Source organism: Oncorhynchus mykiss, chromosome 2 (assembly GCF_013265735.2).
Source record: "Oncorhynchus mykiss isolate Arlee chromosome 2, USDA_OmykA_1.1, whole genome shotgun sequence".
Taxonomy (NCBI): Eukaryota; Metazoa; Chordata; class Actinopteri; order Salmoniformes; family Salmonidae; genus Oncorhynchus; species Oncorhynchus mykiss.
Genome location: NC_048566.1, coordinates 11,569,059 through 11,591,164, shown reverse-complemented (window position 1 = coordinate 11,591,164; position 22,106 = coordinate 11,569,059). Strand labels below are relative to the sequence as shown.

The window sequence follows — 22,106 nt, the reverse complement described above, 5'->3', positions numbered from 1 at the left end:
AGTGTCCAGGTTCTGGTTCTGGTTCTGGTGCTGTATTAAAGCCGTAGTGTCCAGGTTCTGGTTCTGGTTCTGGTGCAGTATTAAAGCTGTAGTGTCCAGGTTCTGGTTCTGGTGCTGTATTAAAGCTGTAGTGTCCAGGTTCTGGTTCTGGTTCTGGTTCTGTATTAAAGCTGTAGTGTCCAGGTTCTGGTTCTGGTGCAGTATTAAAGCTGTAGTGTCCAGGTTCTGGTTCTGGTGCTGTATTAAAGCTGTAGTGTCCAGGTTCTGGTTCTGGTTCTGGTGCTGTATTAAAGCTGTAGTTTCCAGGTTCTGGTTCTGGTGCTGTATTAAAGCTGTAGTGTCCAGGTTCTGGTTCTGGTTCTGTATTAAAGCTGTAGAGTCCAGGTTCTGGTTCTGGTTCTGGTTCTGTATTAAAGCCGTAGTGTCCAGGTTCTGGTTTTGGTGCTGTATTAAAGCCGTAGTGTCCTGGTTCTGGTGCTGTATTAAAGCCGTAGTGTCCAGGTTCTGGTTCTGGTTCTGTATTAAAGCCGTAGTGTCCAGGTTCTGGTTCTGGTGCTGTATTAAAAGCCGTAGTGTCCAGGTTCTGGTTCTGGTGCTGTATTAAAGCTGTAGTGTCCTGGTTCTGGTTCTGGTTCTGGTGCTGTATTAAAGCCGTAGTGTCCAGGTTCTGGTTCTGGTTCTGGTGCTGTATTAAAGCCGTAGAGTCCAGGTTCTGGTTCTGGTGCTGTATTAAAGCCGTAGTGTCCTGGTTCTGGTTCTGGTGCTGTATTAAAGCCGTAGTGTTCTGGTTCTGGTTCTGGTGCTGTATTAAAGCCGTAGTGTTCTGGTTCTGGTGCTGTATTAAAGCTGTAGAGTCCAGGTTCTGGTGCTGTATTAAAGCTGTAGAGTCCAGGTTCTGGTTCTGGTTCTGGTGCTGTATTAAAGCCGTAGTGTCCAGGTTCTGGTTCTGGTTCTGGTGCTGTATTAAAGCCGTAGTGTCCAGGTTCTGGTTCTGGTTCTGGTTCTGTATTAAAGCCGTAGTGTCCAGGTTCTGGTTCTGCCGCTGCTCCATCTCAGCCATTAAACCCAGGTCTCTAGAAGCTCGTTGAGACGTGATAAAAGCTAGCTGCCTCCCCGGTTATTGGATCAACTAAGCAAATATCCAGCGACCTGGATCAGACTCAGCACCTCCCTCCCTAGTCTCTCCCTGTTCCCCATCAGGCCTGTTCTGACCTGATCTGGCCTGGTGTATTCTGGTCTGGTAGCCAAGAGGCTGTGTGAAGGTCCACCCGTGAAAACATGGTTAAACTGGAGTGATGACACCTACCAAGATCATCTGGCCCTGGTTCTCTCTCTCTGTCTCTCTCTGTCTCTCTCTCTCTGTCTCTGTCTCTCTCTGTCTCTCTCTGTCTCTCTCTCTCTGTCTCTGTCTCTCTCTCTCTCTATCTCTCTCTCTCTCTGTCTCTGTCTCTCTCTGTCTGTCTCTGTCTCTCTCTGTCTGTCTCGGTCTGTCTCTGTCTCTCTCTGTCTGTCTCTGTCTCTGTCTTCCTCTGTCTCTCTCTGTCTCTGTCTCCCCCTCTCTCTCTCTCTCTCTTTCTCTCTGTCTCTGTCTCTCTCCCTCTCTTTCCTGACCTTCCTCCCTGCCTCAGCCATGACTGTGTTGACTCATATAAAAGACCCAGGAGACTCAGGGGAGGTATTCTGATGAGTTCAACTTCTCTCCTCAGAAGATTAGTGTTATTTGGGCTCCCGAGTGATTCAGCAGTCTGAGACACTGCATCTCTACAGAGACACCCTGGTTCAGAGGTCTGAGACACCCTGGTTCAGAGGTCTGAGACACCCTGGTTCAGAGGTCTGAGACACTGCATCTCTACAGAGACACCCTGGTTCAGAGGTCTGAGACACCCTGGTTCAGAGGTCTGAGACACCCTGGTTCAGAGGTCTGAGACACCCTGGTTCAGAGGTCTGAGACACCCTGGTTCAGAGGTCTGAGACACCCTGGTTCAGAGGTCTGAGACACTGCATCTCTACAGAAACACCCTGGTTCAGAGGTCTGAGACACCCTGGTTCAGAGGTCTGAGACACCCTGGTTCAGAGGTCTGAGACACTGCATCTCTACAGAGACACCCTGGTTCAGATGTCTGAGACACTGCATCTCTACAGAGACACCCTGGTTCAGAGGTCTGAGACACCCTGGTTCAGAGGTCTGAGACACCCTGGTTCAGAGGTCTGAGACACCCTGGTTCAGAGGTCTGAGACACCCTGGTTCAGCGGTCTGAGACACCCTGGTTCAGCGGTCTGAGACACTGCATCTCTACAGAGACACCCTGGTTCAGAGGTCTGAGACACCCTGGTTCAGAGGTCTGAGACATCCTGGTTCAGAGGTCTGAGACACACTGGTTCAGAGGTCTGAGACACCCTGGATCAGAGGTCTGAGACACCCTAGTTCAGAGGTGAGAAAAAACCCTGGTTCAGCGGTCTGAGACACCCTGGTTCAGCGGTCTGAGACACCCTAGTTCAGAGGTCAGAAAAAACCCTGGTTCAGAGGTCTGAGACACCCTGGTTCAGAGGTCTGAGACACCCTGGTTCAGAGGTCTGAGACACCCTAGTTCAGAGGTCAGAAAAAACCCTGGTTCAGAGGTCTGAGACACCCTGGTTCAGCGGTCAGAGACACCCTGGTTCAGCGGTCAGAGACACCCTGGTTCAGCGGTATGAGACACCCTGGTTCAGAGGTCTGAGACACCCTGGTTCAGCGGTCAGAGACACCCTGGTTCAGAGGTCTGAGACACCCTGGTTCAGAGGTCTGAGACACCCTGGTTCAGAGGTCTGAGACACCCTGGTTCAGAGGTCTGAGACACCCTGGTTCAGCGGTCTGAGACACCCTGGTTCAGAGGTCTGAGACACTGCATCTCAGTGCTGGAGGCGTCGCTATAGAATCCAGGCTGGATCACATCCTGGCCCGTGATTGGGAGTCCCATAGGGCGGCGCGCAATTGGCCCAGTGTCGTCCGGATTTGCCCAGAGTAGGCAGTCATTGTAAAGAAGAATTTGTTCTTAACTGACTTGCCTCGTTAAATAAAGGTACATATATTTATATACACATTTATCTGCTGGGTTTCTACCTGCCTGGTGTAGATAGGTGAGGTAAAGGACCTGCCTGGTGTGGGTTGATTCAGACCTTTAGGTTAGTAGATAGGTGAGGTAAAGGACCTGTCTGGTGTGGGTTGATTCAGACCTTTAGGTTAGTAGATAGGTGAGGTGAAGGACCTGCCTGGTGTGGGTTGATTCAGACCTTTAGGTTAGTAGATAGGTGAGGTAAAGGACCAGCCTGGTGTGGGTTGATTCAGACCTTTAGGTTAGTAGATCGGTGAGGTAAAGGACCTGCCTGGTGTGGGTTGATTCAGACCTTTAGGTTAGTAGATAGGTGAGGTAAAGGACCTGCCTGGTGTGGGTTGATTCAGACCTTTAGGTTAGTAGATAGGTGAGGTAAAGGACCTGCCTGGTGTGGTTGAAAAATACCTTTAGGTTAGTAGATAGGTGAGGTAAAGGACCTGCCTGGTGTGGGTTGATTCAGACCTTTAGGTTAGTAGATAGGTGAGGTAAAGGACCTACCTGGTGTGGGTTGATTCAGACCTTTAGGTTAGTAGATAGGTGAGGTAAAGGACCTGCCTGGTGTGGGTTGATTCAGACCTTTAGGTTAGTAGATAGGTGAGGTAAAGGACCTGCCTGGTGTGGTTGATTCAGACCTTTAGGTTAGTAGATAGGTGAGGTAAAGGACCTGCCTGGTGTGGGTTGATTCAGACCTTTAGGTTAGTAGATAGGTGAGGTAAAGGACCTGCCTGGTGTGGGTTGATTCAGACCTTTAGGTTAGTAGATAGGTGAGGTAAAGGACCTGCCTGGTGTGGTTGATTCAGACCTTTAGGTTAGTAGATAGGTGAGGTAAAGGACCTGCCTGGTGTGGGTTGATTCAGACCTTTAGGTTAGTAGATAGGTGAGGTAAAGGACCTGCCTGGTGTGGGTTGATTCAGACCTTTAGGTTAGTAGATAGGTGAGGTAAAGCGCCTGCCTGGTGTGGGTTGATTCAGACCTTTAGGTTAGTAGATAGGTGAGGTAAAGGACCTGCCTGGTGTGGGTTGATTCAGACCTTTAGGTAGGTGAGGTAAAGGACCTGCCTGGTGTGGGTTGATTCAGACCTTTAGGTTAGTAGATAGGTGAGGTAAAGGACCTGCCTGGTGTGGGTTGATTCAGACCTTTAGGTTAGTAGATAGGTGAGGTAAAGGACCTGCCTGGTGTGGGTTGATTTAGACCTTTAGGTTAGTAGATAGGTGAGGTAAAGGACCTGCCTGGTGTGGGTTGATTCAGACCTTTAGGTTAGTAGATAGGTGAGGTAAAGGACCTGCCTGGTGTGGGTTGATTCAGACCTTTAGGTTAGTAGATAGGTGAGGTAAAGCGCCTGCCTGGTGTGGGTTGATTCAGACCTTTAGGTTAGTAGATAGGTGAGGTAAAGGACCTGCCTGGTGTGGGTTGATTCAGACCTTTAGGTTAGTAGATAGGTGAGGTAAAGGACCTGCCTGGTGTGGTTTGATTCAGACCTTTAGGTTAGTAGATAGGTGAGGTAAAGGACCTGCCTGGTGTGGTTGATTCAGACCTTTAGGTTAGTAGATAGGTGAGGTAAAGGACCTGCCTGGTGTGGGTTGATTCAGACCTTTAGGTTAGTAGATAGGTGAGGTAAAGGACCTGCCTTGTGTGGGTTGATTCAGACCTTTAGGTTAGTAGATAGGTGAGGTAAAGGACCTACCTGGTGTGGGTTGATTCAGACCTTTAGGTTAGTAGATAGGTGAGGTAAAGGACCTGCCTGGTGTGGGTTGATTCAGACCTTTAGGTTAGTAGATAGGTGAGGTAAAGGACCTGCCTGGTGTGGTTGATTCAGACCTTTAGGTTAGTAGATAGGTGAGGTAAAGGACCTACCTGGTGTGGGTTGATTCAGACCTTTAGGTTAGTAGATAGGTGAGGTAAAGGACCTGCCTGGTGTGGGTTGATTCAGACCTTTCGGTTAGTAGATAGGTGAGGTAAAGGACCTGCCTGGTGTGGTTGATTCAGACCTTTAGGTTAGTAGATAGGTGAGGTAAAGGACCTGCCTGGTGTGGGTTGATTCAGACCTTTAGGTTAGTAGATAGGTGAGGTAAAGGACCTGCCTGGTGTGGGTTGATTCAGACATTTAGGTTAGTAGATAGGTGAGGTAAAGGACCTGCCTGGTGTGGGTTGATTCAGACCTTTAGGTTAGTAGATAGGTGAGGTAAAGGACTTGCCTGGTGTGGGTTGATTCAGACCTTTAGGTTAGTAGATAGGTGAGGTAAAGGACCTGCCTGGTGTGGGTTGATTCAGACCTTTAGGTTAGTAGATAGGTGAGGTAAAGGACCTGCCTGGTGTGGGTTGATTCAGACCTTTAGGTTAGTAGATAGGTGAGGTAAAGGACCTGCCTGGTGTGGGTTGATTCAGACCTTTAAGTTAGTAGATAGGTGAGGTAAAGGACCTGCCTGGTGTGGGTTGATTCAGACCTTTAGGTTAGTAGATAGGTGAGGTAAAGGACCTGCCTGGTGTGGGTTGATTCAGACCTTTAGGTTAGTAGATAGGTGAGGTAAAGGACCTGCCTGGTGTGGTTTGATTCAGACCTTTAGGTTAGTAGATAGGTGAGGTAAAGGACCTGCCTGGTGTGGTTGATTCAGACCTTTAGGTTAGTAGATAGGTGAGGTAAAGGACCTGCCTGGTGTGGGTTGATTCAGACCTTTAGGTTAGTAGATAGGTGAGGTAAAGGACCTGCCTGGTGTGGGTTGATTCAGACCTTTAGGTTAGTAGATAGGTGAGGTAAAGGACCTACCTGGTGTGGGTTGATTCAGACCTTTAGGTTAGTAGATAGGTGAGGTAAAGGACCTGCCTGGTGTGGGTTGATTCAGACCTTTAGGTTAGTAGATAGGTGAGGTAAAGGACCTGCCTGGTGTGGTTGATTCAGACCTTTAGGTTAGTAGATAGGTGAGGTAAAGGACCTACCTGGTGTGGGTTGATTCAGACCTTTAGGTTAGTAGATAGGTGAGGTAAAGGACCTGCCTGGTGTGGGTTGATTCAGACCTTTCGGTTAGTAGATAGGTGAGGTAAAGGACCTGCCTGGTGTGGTTGATTCAGACCTTTAGGTTAGTAGATAGGTGAGGTAAAGGACCTGCCTGGTGTGGGTTGATTCAGACCTTTAGGTTAGTAGATAGGTGAGGTAAAGGACCTGCCTGGTGTGGGTTGATTCAGACATTTAGGTTAGTAGATAGGTGAGGTAAAGGACCTGCCTGGTGTGGGTTGATTCAGACCTTTAGGTTAGTAGATAGGTGAGGTAAAGGACTTGCCTGGTGTGGGTTGATTCAGACCTTTAGGTTAGTAGATAGGTGAGGTAAAGGACCTGCCTGGTGTGGGTTGATTCAGACCTTTAGGTTAGTAGATAGGTGAGGTAAAGGACCTGCCTGGTGTGGGTTGATTCAGACCTTTAGGTTAGTAGATAGGTGAGGTAAAGGACCTGCCTGGTGTGGGTTGATTCAGACCTTTAGGTTAGTAGATAGGTGAGGTAAAGGACCTGCCTCGTGTGGTTGATTCAGACCTTTAGGTTAGTAGATAGGTGAGGTAAAGGACCTGCCTGGTGTGGGTTGATTCAGACCTTTAGGTTAGTAGATAGGTGAGGTAAAGGACCTGCCTGGTGTGGGTTGATTCAGACCTTTAGGTTAGTAGATAGGTGAGGTAAAGGACCTGCCTGGTGTGGTTGATTCAGACCTTTAGGTTAGTAGATAGGGGAGGTAAAGGACCTTCCTGGTGGGGTTGATTCAGACCTTTAGGTTAGTAGATAGGTGAGGTAAAGGACCTGCCTGGTGTGGGTTGATTCAGACCTTTAGGTTAGTAGATAGGTGAGGTAAAGGACCTGCCTGGTGTGGGTTGATTCAGACCTTTAGGTTAGTAGATAGGTGAGGTAAAGGACCTGCCTGGTGTGGTTGATTCAGACCTTTAGGTTAGTAGATAGGTGAGGTAAAGGACCTGTCTGGTGTGGGTTGATTCAGACCTTTAGGTTAGTAGTTGACTCATAGCGTGGGCAGCATTGACTCATCGTGGCGTAAGATGTGATTGGCCTGATCCCTCAGGATTAAATAATGATCTATAACTCAGTGTGGATGTTTCATCTGATTACTTCCCTCATAAATAACGGCCTCCTATCAGCTCCAGTAGAGTAGTTCTGGACACTGAGCCGTGAGGGGGTCTGCCAAGTTGAGGACAGGGAGATTTTGTGTGTGTGTGTGTGTGTGTCTGTGTGTGTGTGTGTGTGTGTGTCTGTGTGTGTGTGTGTGTGTGTGCGTGTGCGTGTGTGTGTGCACGCGTGTGTGTGTGCGTGCGCTGTAGATGGCCTCAGCTGTGACTAATCTGTGTCATACTGGACCTAGTGCCAGCAGCAGATCAATGTGAGTCAGGGGGAAAGAGAGAGAGAGGCAGCAAGAGGAGGAGGATAGGAAAGTCTTGTAGGGGTGTGGAGGAAGAGGAGGAGGATAGGAGAGTCTTGTAGGGGTGTGGAGGAAGAGGCGGAGGAGGAGGATAGGAGAGTCTTGTAGGGGTGTGGAAGAAGAGGAGGAGGAGGATAGGAGAGTCTTGTAGGGGTGTGGAGGAAGGCTGAAGACCAAACCTGATACACCAGGAATTGTACTGAAATATTTCACAGCGTGGGCAGCGTTGACTACCTTCAGATGGACATGCTGCCAAGGAACATTCCTGCCCTCTGTTTCCCTTTTGGTTTCAGACAAAGTAAAGCTTGAATGGGGCTTCCACAGAGAGGTGTGGGTCTGGTAGATTCTACAGTCAGCCAGGTGTGGGTCTGGTAGATTCTACACAGTCAGCCAGGTGTGGGTCTGGTAGATTCTACACAGTCAGCCAGGTGTGGGTCTGGTAGATTCTACACAGTCAGCCAGGTGTGGGTCTGGTAGATTCCACACAGTCAGCCAGGTGTGGGTCTGGTAGATTCTACACAGTCAGCCAGGTGTGGGTCTGGTAGATTCTACACAGTCAGCCAGGTGTGGGTCTGGTAGATTCCATACAGCCAGCCAGGTGTGGGTCTGGTAGATTCCACACAGTCAGCCAGGTGTGGGTCTGGTAGATTCCACACAGCCAGGTGTGGGTCTGGTAGATTCCACACAGCCAGGTGTGGGTCTGGTAGATTCCACACAGCCAGGTGTGGGTCTGGTAGATTCCACACAGTCAGCCAGGTGTGGGTCTGGTAGATTCCACACAGTCAGCCAGGTGTGGGTCTGGTAGATTCCACACAGTCAGCCAGGTGTGGGTCTGGTAGATTCCACACAGTCAGCCAGGTGTGGGTCTGGTAGATTCCACACAGCCAGCCAGGTGTGTGGAGACATCAGATAGGTGTGGGTCTGGTAGATTCCACACAGTCAGCCAGGTGTGGGTCTGGTAGATTCCACACAGCCAGCCAGGTGTGTGGAGACATCAGATAGGTGTGTGTCTGGTAGATTCCATACAGCCAGCCAGGTGTGTGGAGACATCAGAGAGGTGTGGGTCTGGTAGATTCCACACAGTCAGCCAGGTGTGGGTCTGGTAGATTCCACACAGCCAGCCAGGTGTGTGGAGACATCAGAGAGGTGTGTGTCTGGTAGATTCCATACAGCCATGCCAGGTGTGTGGAGACATCAGAGAGGTGTGGGTCTGGTAGATTCCACACAGCCAGCCAGGTGTGGGTCTGGTAGATTCCATACAGCCAGCCAGGTGTGGGTCTGGTAGATTCCACACAGCCAGGTGTGGGTCTGGTAGATTCCATACAGTCAGCCAGGTGTGTGTCTGGTAGATTCTACACAGTCAGCCAGGTGTGGGTCTGGTAGATTCCATACAGCCAGCCAGGTGTGGGTCTGGTAGATTCCACTCAGTCAGCCAGGTGTGGGTCTGGTAGATTCCACACAGCCAGCCAGGTGTGGGTCTGGTAGATTCCACACAGTCAGCCAGGTGTGGGTCTGGTAGATTCCACACAGTCAGCCAGGTGTGGGTCTGGTAGATTCCACACAGCCAGGTGTGGGTCTGGTAGATTCCACACAGCCAGCCAGGTGTGTGGAGACATCAGAGAGGTGTGTGTCTGGTAGATTCCATACAGTCAGCCAGGTGTGTGGAGACATCAGAGAGGTGTGGGTCTGGTAGATTCCACACAGCCAGCCAGGTGTGGGTCTGGTAGATTCCACACAGCCAGCCAGGTGTGTGGAGACATCAGAGAGGTGTGTGTCTGGTAGATTCCACACAGCCAGCCAGGTGTGGGTCTGGTAGATTCCACACAGCCAGCCCGGTGTGGGTCTGGTAGATTCTACACAGCCAGCCAGGTGTGTGGAGACATCAGAGAGGTGTGTGTCTGGTAGATTCCACACAGCCAGCCAGGTGTGGGTCTGGTAGATTCCACACAGCCAGCCAGGTGTGGGTCTGGTAGATTCTACACAGCCAGCCAGGTGTGTGGAGACATCAGAGAGGTGTGGGTCTGGTAGATTCCACACAGCCAGCCAGGTGTGGGTCTGGTAGATTCCACACAGTCAGCCAGGTGTGGGTCTGGTAGATTCTACACAGTCAGCCAGGTGTGTGGAGACATCAGAGAGGTTTGTGTCTGGTAGATTCCATACAGCCAGCCAGGTGTGTGGAGACATCAGAGAGGTGTGGGTCTGGTAGATTCCACACAGCCAGCCAGGTGTGGGTCTGGTAGATTCCATACAGCCAGCCAGGTATGGGTCTGGTAGATTCCACACAGTCAGCCCGGTGTGGGTCTGGTAGATTCCACACAGTCAGCCAGGTGTGGGTCTGGTAGATTCCATACAGCCAGCCAGGTGTGGGTCTGGTAGATTCCACACAGTCAGCCAGGTGTGGGTCTGGTAGATTCCATACAGCCAGCCAGGTGTGGGTCTGGTAGATTCCACACAGCCAGCCAGGTGTGGGTCTGGTAGATTCCACACAGTCAGCCAGGTGTGGGTCTGGTAGATTCTACACAGTCAGCCAGGTGTGGGTCTGGTAGATTCCACACAGTCAGCCAGGTGTGGGTCTGGTAGATTCCACACAGTCAGCCAGGTGTGTGGAGACATCAGAGAGGTGTGGGTCTGGTAGATTCCACACAGCAAGTCAGGTGTGGGTCTGGTAGATTCTACACAGCCAGCCAGGTGTGTGGAGACATCAGAGAGGTGTGTGTCTGGTAGATTCTACACAGCCAGCCAGGTGTGTGGAGACATCAGAGAGGTGTGGATCTGATTGAACCAGGCCATTAGATCCTGATTGGACCAGGGGACAGGGGTTGGGAGGGAGGGAGATTTTAACCATCCCCAGCCCCACAACCAGCCCCAGCCTCAAACCAATTTACCCCAGGCAGGCCTACCCCCCAGCCTCAAACCAACTTACCCCAGGCAGGCTTACCCCCCCAGCCTCAAACCAACTTACCCCAGGCAGGCCTACACCCCCAAGCCTCAAACCAACTTACCCCAGGCAGGCCTACCCCCCAGCCTTAAACCATCTTACCCCAGGCAGGCTTACCCCCCCAGCCTCAAACCAACTTACCCCAGGCAGGCCTACCCCCCAACTCCAAACCCAGCCTTCTCCCCCTCTCTCCCTATCCTCTCCCTATCCTCTCCCCCTCTCTCCCTATCCTCTCCCTATCCTCTCTCCCTATCCTCTCCCTATCCTCTCCCTATCCTCTCCCTATCCTCTCTCCCTATCCTCTCCCCCCCTCTCCCCCTCTCTCCCTATCCTCTCTCCCTATCCTCTCCCCCCCTCTCCCCCTCTCTCCCTATCCTCTCCCCCCCTCTCCCCCTCTCTCCCTATCCTCTCCCTATCCTCTTCCCAGGGGAGTGGCTTTAGGGTTTAGCCACAGTAAAACACAGTAGTATTTACACACTCTACTTTCTCACAGAACACCAAATGTGCACTTAGGAAATCACGAGGGAGCAGGGCTTTTTTCTGTTCCTGTTTGAATGATCCAGCTCGTCTTTACCCCCCCCCCCCCCCCCCCCCCCCCCGGAGTAGAGAAGATAGATCCATCGCTAGTTAAAGACAGATCAGGTTTCTGTCTCCCCCCCACCCACCCCCCAGAGTAGAGAAGATAGATCCATCGCTAGTTAAAGACAGATCAGGTTTCTGTTCCCAGCAGATGTACCAGGGTTCTGACGGCCCCGTACAGGACACGGGGGCTTTAGGTACCGTCGTTGTTCCTTGATCTATTTTATTGTCTGGTTTTTAACCATTGTCTTACCACCAACTTCTGCGTGGCAAGGATCCAATTCCACGTGATTAGAAGTTTCTCTCCCGTCTACAATTACCGTCTCTAGTTTGTCACGTCTAGCGTAGATCTGTGTGACATAGAGAGGCCCATATATGCCTACGTAACCAGGACTAATGTGGGTACAGGCAGCAGGAGGAGTAATGTAGTATGTGACCGGATTATAGAAATTGATATTCTGGTGTCTGCTGGGACGTCGGGGGCTGACTGAGAGAGCTGTCACTTTTTAAAAACCCTGTTTATAACAAGCAGGTTTTTATTGACTATCAACATATCTCAGGAGGTAATATTTGTCCACATAAAGCCGTTTTTTTTATAGAGAGAGAGAGAAGAGGACGATAAGAGGATGAAGATGGCTGTATCGTGTAGCCTAATGAAGAGTCTCTGTTAACCGATACCGATCTTTAAAGAAGGGTTAGCACGGCATCTTAAAGATGTCTGGCAGTTTAGAAGTCAGCGCGTCGAAGTTGAAAGGTGCCTCAGATGGCGTTCCTCTATAAAGAGGGCATGGATTTGAACTCGTGCCAGCAGCTGTCCCGTCCGAATGGGGAAAAAACGTCCCGTCCACCAGGTTTAATGAGGTAAAAACTTTCCCATCGGTTTCCAATAGCAACAGCAGAACAGTGTTTTTGGCTGTTAAACTCTGAGCTTTTTTTTTACTGCTGGCCTCCTTTAACAGTCACCCTGGGGTCACTCTGGGGTCACTCTGTCTCAATGGGACGTTGGGGTCTGCTGTGTTGAGGTTGGATTGGTTCATGAGAAGCTCTCTGATGTTGGGGTCTGTTGTGTTGAGGTTGGACTGGTTCATGAGAAGCTCTCTGATGTTGGGGTCTGTTGTGTTGAGGTTGGACTGGTTCATGAGAAGCTCTCTGATGTTGGGGTTTGCTGTGTTGAGGTTGGACTGGTTCACGAGAAGCTCTCTGACGTTGGGGGTCTGCTGTGTTGAGGTTGGACTGGTTCATGAGAAGCTCTCTGATGTTGGGGGTCTGCTGTGTTGAGGTTGGACTGGTTCATGAGAAGCTCTCTGACGTTGGGGTCTGTTGTGTTGAGGTTGGATTGGTTCATGAGAAGCTCTCTGACGTTGGGGTCTGCTGTGATGAGGTTGGACTGGTTCATGAGAAGCTCTCTGATGTTGGGGTTTGCTGTGTTGAGGTTGGACTGGTTCATGAGAAGCTCTCTGACGTTGGGGTCTGTTGTGTTGAGGTTGTACTGGTTCGTGAGAAGCTCTCTGACGTCGGGGTCTGTTGTGTTGAGGTTGGACTGGTTCATGAGAAGTTCTCTGACGTTGGGGTCTGCTGTGTTGAGGTTGGACTGGTTCATGAGAAGCTCTCTGATGTTGGGGGTCTGTTGTGTTGAGGTTGGACTGGTTCATGAGAAGCTCTCTGATGTTGGGGGTCTGTTGTGTTGAGGTTGGACTGGTTCATGAGAAGCTCTCTGATGTTGGGGGTCTGTTGTGTTGAGGTTGGACTGGTTCATGAGAAGCTCTCTGATGTTGGGGGTCTGTTGTGTTGAGGTTGGACTGGTTCATGAGAAGCTCTCTGATGTTGGGGTCTGCTGTGTTGAGGTTGGACTGGTTCATGAGAAGCTCTCTGATGTTGGGGGTCTGTTGTGTTGAGGTTGGACTGGTTCATGAGAAGCTCTCTGATGTTGGGGGTCTGTTGTGTTGAGGTTGGACTGGTTCATGAGAAGCTCTCTGATGTTGGGGGTCTGTTGTGTTGAGGTTGGACTGGTTCATGAGAAGCTCTCTGACGTTGGGGTCTGTTGTGTTGAGGTTGGAGTGGTTCATGAGAAGCTCTCTGACATTGGGGTCTGTTGTGTTGAGGTTGGACTGGTTCATGAGAAGCTCTCTGACGTTGGGGTCTGCTGTGTTGAGGTTGGAGTGGTTCATGAGAAGCTCTCTGACGTTGGGGTCTGCTGTGTTGAGGTTGGACTGGTTCATGAGAAGCTCTCTGATGTTGGGTGTGGTGGAGGGGGGGGGGGTGGACTGGTTCATGAGAAGCTCTCTGATGTTGGGGGTCTGTTGTGTTGAGGTTGGACTGGTTCATGAGAAGCTCTCTGATGTTGGGGGTCTGCTGTGTTGAGGTTGGACTGGTTCATGAGAAGCTCTCTGACGTTGGGGGTCTGTTGTGTTGAGGTTGGATTGGTTCATGAGAAGCTCTCTGATGTTGGGGGTCTGCTGTGTTGAGGTTGGACTGGTTCATGAGAAGCTCTCTGATGTTGGGGGTCTGCTGTGTTGAGGTTGGACTGGTTCATGAGAAGCTCTCTGATGTTGGGTGTGGTGGAGGGGGGGGGGGTGGATGTGTTTGGAAAAGTTTCAAGTAATTCACAGACCTTGGTCGTTGAGCTGTTTTGGAATTGCGTACTCTTTAACTTTTAGTGTGTTTGAGAAGCCCTCTCCAAAGCCCAGTGTTCTCAATAAAAAGAGGAATGGGAAATTGAGGACCTAACTCAGTTGCACAACGGAATGCATTCAACCGAAATGGGTCGTCCACATTTGACCCCTTTTGAATCAGAGGTACGGTGGGACTTGTTCAACATCTATCGGTCCCCCGGATACAGACTCAGATACATGGTATAGTGTAGTGTGTATATTGTAGTCAGTCAGAGAGAGAGAGACTCAGATACATGGTATAGTGTAGTGTGTATATTGTAGTCAGTGAGAGAGAGACTCAGATACATGGTATAGTGTTGTGTGTATATTGTAGTCAGTGAGAGAGACTCAGATACATGGTATAATGTTGTGTGTATATTGTAGTCAGTCAGAGAGAGAGAGACTCAGATACATGGTATAGTGTAGTGTGTATATTGTATTCAGTCAGAGAGAGAGACTCAGATACATGGTATAGTGTTGTGTGTATATTGTAGTCAGTGAGAGAGGCTCAGATACATGGTATAGTGTTGTGTGTATATTGTAGTCAGTGAGAGAGAGACTCAGATACATGGTATAGTGTAGTGTGTATATTGTAGTCAGTGAGAGAGAGACTCAGATACATGGTATAATGTAGTGTGTATATTGTAGTCAGTGAGAGAGAGACTCAGATACATGGTATAGTGTTGTGTGTATATTGTAGTCAGTCAGAGAGAGACTCAGATACATGGTATAGTGTTGTGTGTATATTGTAGTCAGTCAGAGAGAGACTCAGATACATGGTATAGTGTTGTGTGTATATTGTAGTCAGTCAGAGAGAGACTCAGATACATGGTATAGTGTTGTGTGTATATTGTAGTCAGAGAGAGAGAGACTCAGATACATGGTATAGTGTTGTGTGTATATTGTAGTCAGTCAGAGAGAGAGAGACTCAGATACATGGTATAGTGTTGTGTGTATATTGTAGTCAGAGAGAGAGAGACTCAGATACATGGTATAGTGTAGTGTGTATATTGTAGTCAGAGAGAGAGAGACTCAGATACATGGTATAGTGTAGTGTGTATATTGTAGTCAGTGAGAGAGAGACTCAGATACATGGTATAGTGTAGTGTGTATATTGTATTCAGTCAGAGAGAGAGACTCAGATACATGGTATAGTGTTGTGTGTATATTGTAGTCAGAGAGAGAGAGACTCAGATACATGGTATAGTGTAGTGTGTATATTGTAGTCAGAGAGAGAGAGACTCAGATACATGGTATAGTGTAGTGTGTATATTGTAGTCAGTGAGAGAGAGACTCAGATACATGGTATAGTGTAGTGTGTATATTGTATTCAGTCAGAGAGAGAGACTCAGATACATGGTATAGTGTAGTGTGTATATTGTAGTCAGAGAGAGAGAGACTCAGATACATGGTATAGTGTAGTGTGTATATTGTAGTCAGTGAGAGAGAGACTCAGATACATGGTATAATGTAGTGTGTATATTGTAGTCAGTCAGAGAGAGACTCAGATACATGGTATAGTGTTGTGTGTATATTGTAGTCAGTCAGAGAGAGACTCAGATACATGGTATAGTGTTGTGTGTATATTGTAGTCAGTCAGAGAGAGAGACTCAGATACATGGTATAGTGTAGTGTGTATATTGTAGTCAGTCAGAGAGAGAGACTCAGATACATGGTATAGTGTAGTGTGTATATTGTAGTCAGAGAGAGAGAGACTCAGATACATGGTATAGTGTTGTGTGTATATTGTAGTCAGAGAGAGAGAGACTCAGATACATGGTATAATGTTGTGTGTATATTGTAGTCAGTCAGTGAGAGAGAGAGACTCAGATACATGGTATAGTGTAGTGTGTATATTGTAGTCAGAGAGAGAGAGACTCAGATACATGGTATAATGTTGTGTGTATATTGTAGTCAGTGAGAGAGAGACTCAGATACATGGTATAGTGTTGTGTGTATATTGTAGAGAGAGACTCAGATACATGGTATAGTGTAGTGTGTATATTGTAGTCAGAGAGAGAGAGACTCAGATACATGGTATAGTGTTGTGTGTATATTGTAGTCAGTCAGAGAGAGACTCAGATACATGGTATAGTGTAGTGTGTATATTGTAGTCAGAGAGAGAGAGAGAGAGACTCAGATACATGGTATAGTGTTGTGTGTATATTGTAGTCAGTGAGAGAGAGACTCAGATACATGGTATAGTGTTGTGTGTATATTGTAGTCAGAGAGAGAGAGACTCAGATACATGGTATAATGTTGTGTGTATATTGTAGTCAGAGAGAGACTCAGATACATGGTATAGTGTTGTGTGTATATTGTAGTCAGAGAGAGACTCAGATACATGGTATAGTGTTGTGTGTATATTGTAGAGAGAGAGAGACTCAGATACATGGTATAGTGTTGTGTGTATATTGTAGTCAGTCAGAGAGAGACTCAGATACATGGTATAGTGTAGTGTGTATATTGTAGTCAGTGAGAGAGAGAGACTCAGATACATGGTATAGTGTAGTGTGTATATTGTAGTCAGAGAGAGAGAGAGAGACTCAGATACATGGTATAGTGTAGTGTGTATATTGTAGTCAGAGAGAGAGAGACTCAGATACATGGTATAGTGTAGTGTGTATATTGTAGTCAGTCAGAGAGAGAGACTCAGATACATGGTATAGTGTTGTGTGTATATTGTAGTCAGTCAGAGAGAGACTCAGATACATGGTATAGTGTTGTGTGTATATTGTAGTCAGTCAGAGAGAGAGACTCAGATACATGGTATAGTGTTGTGTGTATATTGTAGTCAGAGAGAGAGACTCAGATACATGGTATAGTGTAGTGTGTATATTGTAGTCAGAGAGAGAGAGACTCAGATACATGGTATAGTGTTGTGTGTATATTGTAGTCAGAGAGAGAGAGACTCAGATACATGGTATAGTGTTGTGTGTATATTGTAGTCAGTCAGAGAGAGACTCAGATACATGGTATAGTGTAGTGTGTATATTGTAGTCAGAGAGAGAGAGACTCAGATACATGGTATAGTGTTGTGTGTATATTGTAGTCAGTCAGAGAGAGACTAAGATACATGGTATAGTGTTGTGTGTATATTGTAGTCAGAGAGAGAGACTCAGATACATGGTATAGTGTTGTGTGTATATTGTAGTCAGAGAGAGAGACTCAGATACATGGTATAGTGTTGTGTGTATATTGTAGTCAGTCAGAGAGAGACTCAGATACATGGTATAGTGTAGTGTGTATATTGTAGTCAGTCAGAGAGAGAGAGAGACTCAGATACATGGTATAGTGTTGTGTGTATATTGTAGTCAGAGAGAGAGAGACTCAGATACATGGTATAGTGTAGTGTGTATATTGTAGTCAGAGAGAGAGACTCAGATACATGGTATAGTGTAGTGTGTATATTGTAGTCAGAGAGAGAGAGACTCAGATACATGGTATAGTGTAGTGTGTATATTGTAGTCAGTCAGAGAGAGAGAGACTCAGATACATGGTATAGTGTAGTGTGTATATTGTAGTCAGAGAGAGAGAGACTCAGATACATGGTATAGTGTTGTGTGTATATTGTAGAGAGAGACTCAGATACATGGTATAGTGTTGTGTGTATATTGTAGTCAGTCAGAGAGAGAGAGACTCAGATACATGGTATAGTGTTGTGTGTATATTGTAGTCAGAGAGAGAGAGACTCAGATACATGGTATAGTGTTGTGTGTATATTGTAGTCAGAGAGAGAGAGACTCAGATACATGGTATAGTGTTGTGTGTATATTGTAGTCAGAGAGAGAGAGACTCAGATACATGGTATAGTGTTGTGTGTATATTGTAGTCAGAGAGAGAGAGACTCAGATACATGGTATAGTGTAGTGTGTATATTGTAGTCAGTCAGAGAGAGACTCAGATACATGGTATAATGTTGTGTGTATATTGTAGAGAGAGACTCAGATACATGGTATAGTGTTGTGTGTATATTGTAGAGAGAGACTCGGATACATGGTATAGTGTTGTGTGTATATTGTAGTCAGTCAGAGAGAGACTCAGATACATGGTATAGTGTTGTGTGTATATTGTAGTCAGTCAGAGAGAGAGACTCAGATACATGGTATAGTGTAGTGTGTATATTGTAGTCAGTCAGAGAGAGACTCAGATACATGGTATAGTGTTGTGTGTATATTGTAGTCAGTGAGAGAGAGAGAGACTCAGATACATGGTATAGTGTAGTGTGTATATTGTAGTCAGAGAGAGAGAGACTCAGATACATGGTATAGTGTTGTGTGTATATTGTAGTCAGAGAGAGAGAGACTCAGATACATGGTATAGTGTAGTGTGTATATTGTAGTCAGAGAGAGAGAGACTCAGATACATGGTATAGTGTTGTGTGTATATTGTAGTCAGTCAGAGAGAGACTCAGATACATGGTATAGTGTTGTGTGTATATTGTAGTCAGTGAGAGAGAGAGAGACTCAGATACATGGTATAGTGTAGTGTGTATATTGTAGTCAGAGAGAGAGAGACTCAGATACATGGTATAGTGTTGTGTGTATATTGTAGTCAGAGAGAGAGAGACTCAGATACATGGTATAGTGTTGTGTGTATATTGTAGTCAGTCAGAGAGAGACTCAGATACATGGTATAGTGTTGTGTGTATATTGTAGTCAGTCAGAGAGAGAGACTCAGATACATGGTATAGTGTAGTGTGTATATTGTAGTCAGTCAGAGAGAGACTCAGATACATGGTATAGTGTTGTGTGTATATTGTAGTCAGAGAGAGAGAGAGAGAGACTCAGATACATGGTATAGTGTTGTGTGTATATTGTAGTCAGAGAGAGAGACTCAGATACATGGTATAGTGTTGTGTGTATATTGTAGTCAGAGAGAGAGAGACTCAGATACATGGTATAGTGTTGTGTGTATATTGTAGTCAGAGAGAGAGAGACTCAGATACATGGTATAGTGTAGTGTGTATATTGTAGTCAGAGAGAGAGAGACTCAGATACATGGTATAGTGTTGTGTGTATATTGTAGTCAGAGAGAGAGAGACTCAGATACATGGTATAGTGTTGTGTGTATATTGTAGTCAGAGAGAGAGAGACTCAGATACATGGTATAGTGTAGTGTGTATATTGTAGTCAGTGAGAGAGAGACTCAGATACATGGTATAGTGTAGTGTGTATATTGTAGTCAGAGAGAGAGAGACTCAGATACATGGTATAGTGTAGTGTGTATATTGTAGTCAGTCAGAGAGAGAGACTCAGATACATGGTATAGTGTTGTGTGTATATTGTAGTCAGTGAGAGAGAGAGATACTCAGATACATGGTATAGTGTTGTGTGTATATTGTAGTCAGAGAGAGAGAGAGAGACTCAGATACATGGTATAGTGTTGTGTGTATATTGTAGTCAGAGAGAGAGAGACTCAGATACATGGTATAGTGTTGTGTGTATATTGTAGTCAGTCAGAGAGAGACTCAGATACATGGTATAGTGTAGTGTGTATATTGTAGTCAGTGAGAGAGAGAGATACTCAGATACATGGTATAGTGTAGTGTGTATATTGTAGTCAGAGAGAGAGAGACTCAGATACATGGTATAGTGTAGTGTGTATATTGTATTCAGTCAGTTAGAGAGAGACCAATTAAGACCAATTAAAAACAATTAAAACAATTAAGACCAATTAAAAACAATGAAGTCCTGGAACTGGGTCAGGCCTTGACATGGTTATCACCCCCAACAGAGGCTGTGGTCAGGAGGCTGTGGTCTTTCCAGATATGATGTCACTCTCCCACAAGCCAGGATGTGACGGCCGACCACAAGATCTACAGTTGATTGATATACGAGGGGAGCCCTGTGGACACACACTGCTGAACATGTTTCTCCCCGCATGACTTTCTCTCTCTCTCTCTCTCTCTCTCTCTCTCTCTCTCTCTCTCTCTCTCTCTCTCTCTCTCTCTCTCTCTCTCCCTCTCCCTCTCTCTCTCTCTCTCTCTCTCCCTCCCTCCCTCCCTCCCTCTCTCTCTCTCTCTCTCTCTCTCTCTCTCTCCCTCCCTCCCTCTCTCTCTCTCTCTCTCTCTCTCTCTCTCTCTCTCTCTCTCTCTCTCTCTCTCCCTCCCTCCCTCCCTCCCTCTCTCTCTCTCTCTCTCTCTCTCTCTCTCTCTCTCTCTCTCTCCCTCTCCCTCTCCCTCTCTCTCTCTCTCTCTCTCCCTCCCTCCCTCCCTGTCTCTCTCTCTCTCTCTCTCTCTCTCTCTCTCTCTCTCCCTCTCCCTCTCCCTCTCCCTCTCTCTCTCTCTCTCCCTCCCTCCCTCCCTCTCTCTCTCTCTCTCTCTCTCTCCCTCCCTCCCTCTCTCTCTCTCCCCCTCCCTCCCTCTGTCTCTCTCTCTCTCTCTCTCCCCCTCCCTCCCTCCTCTCTCTAGAATGGGGATGAAGGTGCGGAGGAGTTGTTGATCAGTCACCATGTGCTCTGTAACGACACCCAGGAGACCCTGAGGTTTGGCCAGGTGGACACCGATGAGAACGTCCTGCTGCCCTCCTTACACAGCCACCAGTACAGCTGGAGAAGCCACAAGTCACCACAGGTACACACACACACACACACACACACACACACACACCCTCCTCACACAGCCACCAGTACAGCTGGAGGAGCCACAAGTCACCACAGGTACACACACACACACACACACACACACACACCCTCCTCACACAGCCACCAGTACAGATGGAGGAGCCACAAGTCACCACAGGTACAAACACACACACACACACGCAGGCCAGCTCACACACACACACTCGCTAACACACACACACACACTCACACACACTCACAGGCTGGGAGGAGGGAGGTTGGGAAACAGATGGATCTAATAGTGATTCTGATTAGAGGTTAAAAGGCCTTTTCAAATCAAATCAAAGTTTGTTTGTCACGTGTGCCAAATACAACAGGTGAAATGCTTAAAAAAGGTGTGTGTGTGTGTGTGTAGGTGTGTGTGTGTGTGTGTGTGTGTGTAGGTGTGTGTGTGTGTGTGTGTGTGTAGGTGTGTGTGTAGGTGTGTAGGTGTGTGTGTGTGTGTGTAGGTAGGTAAGTAAAGAAATAAAACAACAGTAAAAAGACATTTGAAAATAACAGGAACAAGGCTACATACAGACACCTGTTAGTAGCAAGGCTCTATACAGACACCTGTTAGTAGCAAGACTCTATACAGGCACCTGTTAGTCAGGCTGGTTGAGGTAGTATGTAGATATGATTAAAGTGACAGTGCATATATGATGAACAGAGAGTCGTAGTAGTGTAAAAATATATGCAACATACTATATATAGCCTCTCTCTCTCTCTCTCTCTCTCTCCCCCTCCCTCCCCCTCTCTCTCTCTCTCTCTCTCCCTCTCTCTCTCTCTCTCTCTCTCTCTCTCTCTCTCTCTCTCTCCCCCCCTCCCTCCCTCTCTCTCTCTCTCTCTCTCTCTCTCTCTCTCTCTCTCTCTCTCTCTCTCTCTCTCTCTCTATCTATCTATCTATCTATCTCTCTCTATATATATATCTCTCTCCCTCTCTCTATCTATCTATCTATCTATCTATCTATCTATCTATCTATCTATCTATCTATCTCTCTCTCTCTCTCTCTCTCTCTCTGTGTCTCTCTCTCTCTCTCTCTCTCTCTCTCTCCCCCTCTCTCTCTATCTATCTCTCTCTGTGTCTCTCTCTCTCTCTCTCTCTCCCCCTCTCTCTCTATCTATCTCTCTCTCTCTCTCTCTCTCTGTGTCTCTCTCTCTCTCTCTCTCCTGAGCAGTGTGAGAAAGTGCTTTCTGAGAAAAGACATGGCCATAATTACTACAGTGAGTCAGGAAGTCAGGTCTTATTAACCATCAATCACACTAAATCTGTGCTCTTACCTCACCTATACACACCCACCGACCCACACACCCACCGACCCACACACCCACCGACCCACACACCCACCGACCCACACACCACCGACCCACACACCCACCGACCCACCGACCCACACACACCCACCGACCCACACACCCACCGACCCACACACCAGCCGACCCACACACCCACCGACCCACACACCCACCGACCCACACACCACCGACCCACACACCCACCGACCCACACACCCACCGACCCACACACCCACCGACCCACACACCCACCGACCCACCCACCGACCCACACACCCACCGACCCACACACCCACGACCCACACACCCACCGACCCACCCACACCCACACACACACACACCGACCCACACACCCACCGACCCATACACCCACCGACCCACACACCCACCGACCCACACACCCACCGACCCACACACCCACCGACCCACCCACACCCACACACACACACACCGACCCACCCACCCACCCACCGACCCACACACCCACCCACCCACCGACCCACACACCCACCGACCCACCCACCGACCCACCCACCGA

The 22,106-nt window shown here is 47.8% G+C and overlaps 1 protein-coding gene and 2 long non-coding RNA genes across 8 annotated transcripts in view; all 3 read left to right on the top strand.

Annotated features, from left to right (window-relative positions):
• Positions 1–22,106, top strand: part of LOC110513475 (vacuolar protein sorting-associated protein 13B) — an 818,772-nt gene that overhangs the window by 699,546 nt on the left and 97,120 nt on the right. For all 6 annotated transcript variants that reach the window (XM_036938036.1, XM_036938048.1, XM_036938043.1 and 3 more), the window contains exon 44: positions 20,082–20,243. In XM_036938036.1, coding sequence (XP_036793931.1) covers positions 20,082–20,243 — 162 coding nt within the window. The remainder of the gene's footprint in view (positions 1–20,081; positions 20,244–22,106) is intronic.
• LOC118937710 lies at positions 4,588–5,606 on the top strand. The gene is made up of 3 exons (XR_005035106.1): positions 4,588–4,973; positions 5,039–5,086; positions 5,201–5,606. It is a non-coding gene; the product is annotated as an uncharacterized LOC118937710 (long non-coding RNA).
• LOC118937712 lies at positions 5,710–6,957 on the top strand. Its single transcript, XR_005035107.1, has 3 exons — positions 5,710–6,053; positions 6,119–6,166; positions 6,281–6,957. It is a non-coding gene; the product is annotated as an uncharacterized LOC118937712 (long non-coding RNA).